Source organism: Phodopus roborovskii, unplaced genomic scaffold, assembly GCF_943737965.1.
Source record: "Phodopus roborovskii unplaced genomic scaffold, PHOROB, whole genome shotgun sequence".
NCBI lineage: Eukaryota > Metazoa > Chordata > Mammalia > Rodentia > Cricetidae > Phodopus > Phodopus roborovskii.
In genome coordinates, this window is record NW_026126418.1 from 18,634,421 (window position 1) to 18,638,583 (window position 4,163).

At 32.2% G+C, this 4,163-nt stretch overlaps 1 protein-coding gene across 1 annotated transcript; it reads left to right on the forward strand.

The window, feature by feature from the left end:
* The first annotated feature begins 1,342 nt into the window (after nt 1-1,342).
* LOC127222007 (olfactory receptor 1165) lies at nt 1,343-2,293 on the forward strand. The gene has a single exon (XM_051183929.1). The coding sequence runs from the start codon at nt 1,343-1,345 to the stop codon at nt 2,291-2,293; it is 951 nt and encodes a 316-aa protein (XP_051039886.1).
* Nucleotides 2,294-4,163: the final 1,870 nt, after the last annotated feature.

Here is a 4,163-nt window from a genome sequence, read left to right on the forward strand (position 1 = left end):
CCCTTTATTTCAGGCATCACCAAATTTTAATTTGATATTGGTTTAGGTTAAGAATATCCCATAATGTTCATGACAGTATAATATGACCATACTTAGAAATTATTTTTTCATGCCACAGTAAAGACTTAAAATTGATTTCATTGACTTACAAAGAAAGATATGACAAGTCTAAATCATCAATATAGGAGAATGAATCAACAAAGTTCTCAAGTGGTTGGGATTTCTACTGTAAGAGAGGGTGACATTAATCACACTATTTGCCTGAGGTAAGTTATATACTTCACTTAAACTATAAAATGATGTACATAAATGGAAAAGTTACATTTTCCCCTTCCATTGATGATACTCAATCATATTTATATAATTTCTACCTTCATTCCCTGAATTAGCCCTCAACTATTACCACATGAACTATTTAATAGTTCAACTCCTCATGAATAGCTAAAATAAAAAGGCCCCTTAACAAGTCATATATTTTTTTAATTTTCTTTGTTTATATGAAAAAGGTATTTTAGTTTCTTTAATATGAGATAATATCTTTTCATCCCTCAATCTGTTCTCATGTTTAGTTCCTAGTAAATAGTTGCTTGTTCTTTTTGTTTGATGAGCTAAGTACTGAACATGGCCATACAAGTTTAAGGAAGCCATCCTGAAACTTTTCAAATTTCTTTAATTCCATATTCAAGAAAGTGTATTTGGTGCTGCTGAGAACTTGGAGTTCTCTAACCTGTCGAAGGTATCGCCTACATTCAATAATAATACCATCAGTGTTCTTCAAAGGCTGCATAAAATTATAAAAAAAATGAATAAGATTTTTAAAGAATGTAACAATATAATGTTTATAAAATAGATAAAAATAATATAACTCTGTGAAGATATGATGCATGCCTTGATAGACCAAATCTAGTAACTATTAAATTTTAGTATATGTGATAAAGGTATTATATCTGAATGATACTTCTGACACTATTATATGACTAAAAATACCACTTAATGCTTTTTGTCCTTGATGTGGTCTCTGTTGTCATAAAATTTTACTTTAATAGCATTGTAAGCATATGTACACACATATAATTTATATTATGATAATTTTATCAGGTACTACTTTTAAATTCTACATTATAAAAAGAAAATTCTACATGACTGAAGATAAATTCAATGAAAATAATGTAAATCAGAAATCAATACATGGAAGATTCCTACTGAAGTAGAATTCTCATGAATTAGAATGGATCACCTCCCATTTTCAATTGCCTCAACTTAAATTCTACCAAATCACTATCTCCCAGTTTGCTGTTTTAAATTATGTTCTCTTTCATTCTGTTTTCCTCAGTAAAGGATTATGGTGCTTGATATGGGGAACCAGAGTTCTGTGACCACATTCATCCTTCTGGGTTTTTCAGAATATCCACATCTACATGCACCTCTTTTTCTTCTGTTTTTTATCATCTACACAATTACCTTGATAGGAAACTTGGGCATAATTGTGGTCAGAAGAATCAATCCCAAGCTTCACACACCCATGTACTTTTTTCTCAGTCATCTTTCATTTTTGGATATTTGTTACTCAAGTGTATTTACACCTAAACTGTTAGAAATCTTGATTGTGGAAGACAGGACTATCTCTTTTAAAGGATGCATGACACAATTTTTTTTTATTTGTGCATTTGTTATTACAGAAATGTTCATGTTGGCAGTGATGGCCTATGACAGATTTGTAGCTGTTTGCAACCCCTTGCTTTACACAGTTGCAATGTCTCCTAAGCTCTGTGCTCTCCTTGTAGCTGGAACATACATGTGGGGTATATTGTGTTCCTTGACCATCACGTATTCTCTTTTGCAACTTTCTTACTGTGGACCTAACATCATCAATCACTTTGGCTGTGAATACTCTGCCATCCTCTCATTGTCCTGTTCTGATCCCACCTTCAGCCAAGTAGTCTGTTTAATCATTTCTATATTCAATGAAACTTGTAGTCTCCTCATCATCCTTGCCTCTTATGTCTTCATAGTTGTCACAATCATTAAGATACCTTCTAAGGGTGGGCTCCAAAAAGCTTTCTCTACTTGCTCCTCTCACCTAACTGCCATCAGCATCTTCCATGGGATCATTCTCCTTCTCTACTGTGTACCCAACTCCAAAAACTCATGGCTTGTGGTCAAAGTGGCTACTGTTCTTTTCACTGTTATGATCCCCATGCTTAACCCCCTCATTTACAGTCTTAGGAACAAGGATGTGAAGGGAACAGTCAGCAGACTCATGAGCTTAAAATTGCATTCTCATGCAACATAATTCACACATATACTCTACTTTTTTATACATGTATATTTTGCAATACAAGTTATTATATAAAATTATGTTGTGTTTAGTTCAGTTATATAACTTTGCACCTTAGTAACAACATATTTCTTACACAAATATAATATATTCTGATTCATTGCACATAAAGTTTCTATATAAAATATTTTTTAAAATTTTTCTTTTCTGAAAACTGTGGAAGTTGGATTGAAAAAGGGAAATCACATAGTCAAGTCTTTCTAGTTATATTATGCCTTAAATTAATATATACAAAAATGGTAATTGCTTCTATATTATTCAAACTGAAGTCCTGATAACAATTTTTGAATTAGTAGCTTTTGTTAAAATGGTTTTAATTTCATTTTAATGTTGTATTTCATGTAAAATCTTGTTTTATAGCACAAACAGTCTTAAGTTAGTATGTACTGAAAATATTACTACTAAGTACACCAGTTGCTTTTGAATGTCCCATGATATACTAAGATCAATTAAATGTATTAATTCACACTGATGTGTAAATATACATATATATATATATATATATGCATATGAATGATTGATAAGACCACCACAAATGAGAGTTGATTATCATATCTTATGGGTATTGAAAGTACAAATGATATTTTGTTATTCAATAATTCTATATAAAAATTAAAAAATCAAGTTCTCTGACTCCTTTTACTTGTAAAATATATAAAATGACCAAGATATTCTCTGTGTTGACTATTAAAAACAGAATAGCACCCTGCATCTTGAAGGGAGGAGTTTGAAGAAAGTAGTGGTTTAGGAGTGAATGCTCCAATGACTCTACTCTCTATACATTGTCCCATTTTCGAACTCTTTGTTAATTCTAATCTACTGTTAAAAGAAGCTTTACAGACTAATGTTGAGTGATGAACTAATCTGTGGGTTTAAAAATAAATTCTTACAAGTCATTTCATCCTATGTTCCGGGTAAATACCATTGGACATACAAATCACATTTCAAAGCATATACCATGTACTAGAGTAGCTGGTCACAAAACAGATTTCATCTTTTATGTCGGTGGTGTTTTTATGTGTGTTTGTTTTTATTTTTTGTTATTGATCTTTTGCTATTTGTGATTTTCAATTTTAGAAAGGAATTATGAAGTTGGGTGGGTACAGAGATGGATAAATCTGGGTACAGTTGGTTGAGGAGACAACTTGATCAAAACATATTGCTTTAAATTTTACGAATGTGTAACAGAATAGTGGCATGAAAGCGGAAAAGAAGATGACAGAGAAGGAAAGAAGGAATCAGAACCCACAAGAACAATGTATATCTGAAAAAGCCATAAGGAAACATGCATTTCCTTATGCTTCTTTAAAATACAACTAATCTATGGAGCCTCCAGCAGTGGAACCCAGATTTGTTCATAGTGCATGAATGGGCTTCAGGAGCCCATTCCCCATGGATAGATACGCTTTTAGCCTAGATACACAGGGGAGGGCCTAGGGCCTACCCCAAATGACATGTAGGATTTTATGTACCCTTATGGAAGGCCTCATCCTTCCTGGGTAGTGGATGGGAGATTTGATGGGAGCTCAGTGGGGTGCGTGGGAGGATGGGAGGGAAAGGGAACTAGAATTGATATGTAAAAGAAGATTGTTTATAATTTAAATAAAATGTATTTTTTTAAAAAAAGAATGACTTTAATCATTGAAGACAAACATTATATTTGTGGTATGAAGATTATAAGGAAATATAACAAATAACTTCCTAAGATTTCATGATATATGATTAAACTCTGTTTTGATAGACTTTATGGCTTCTAGTAACACTATAACCAAATGTGTACACATTAATTTGTTAGAGTGAATATGTATAATTTTTATGTTGGGGT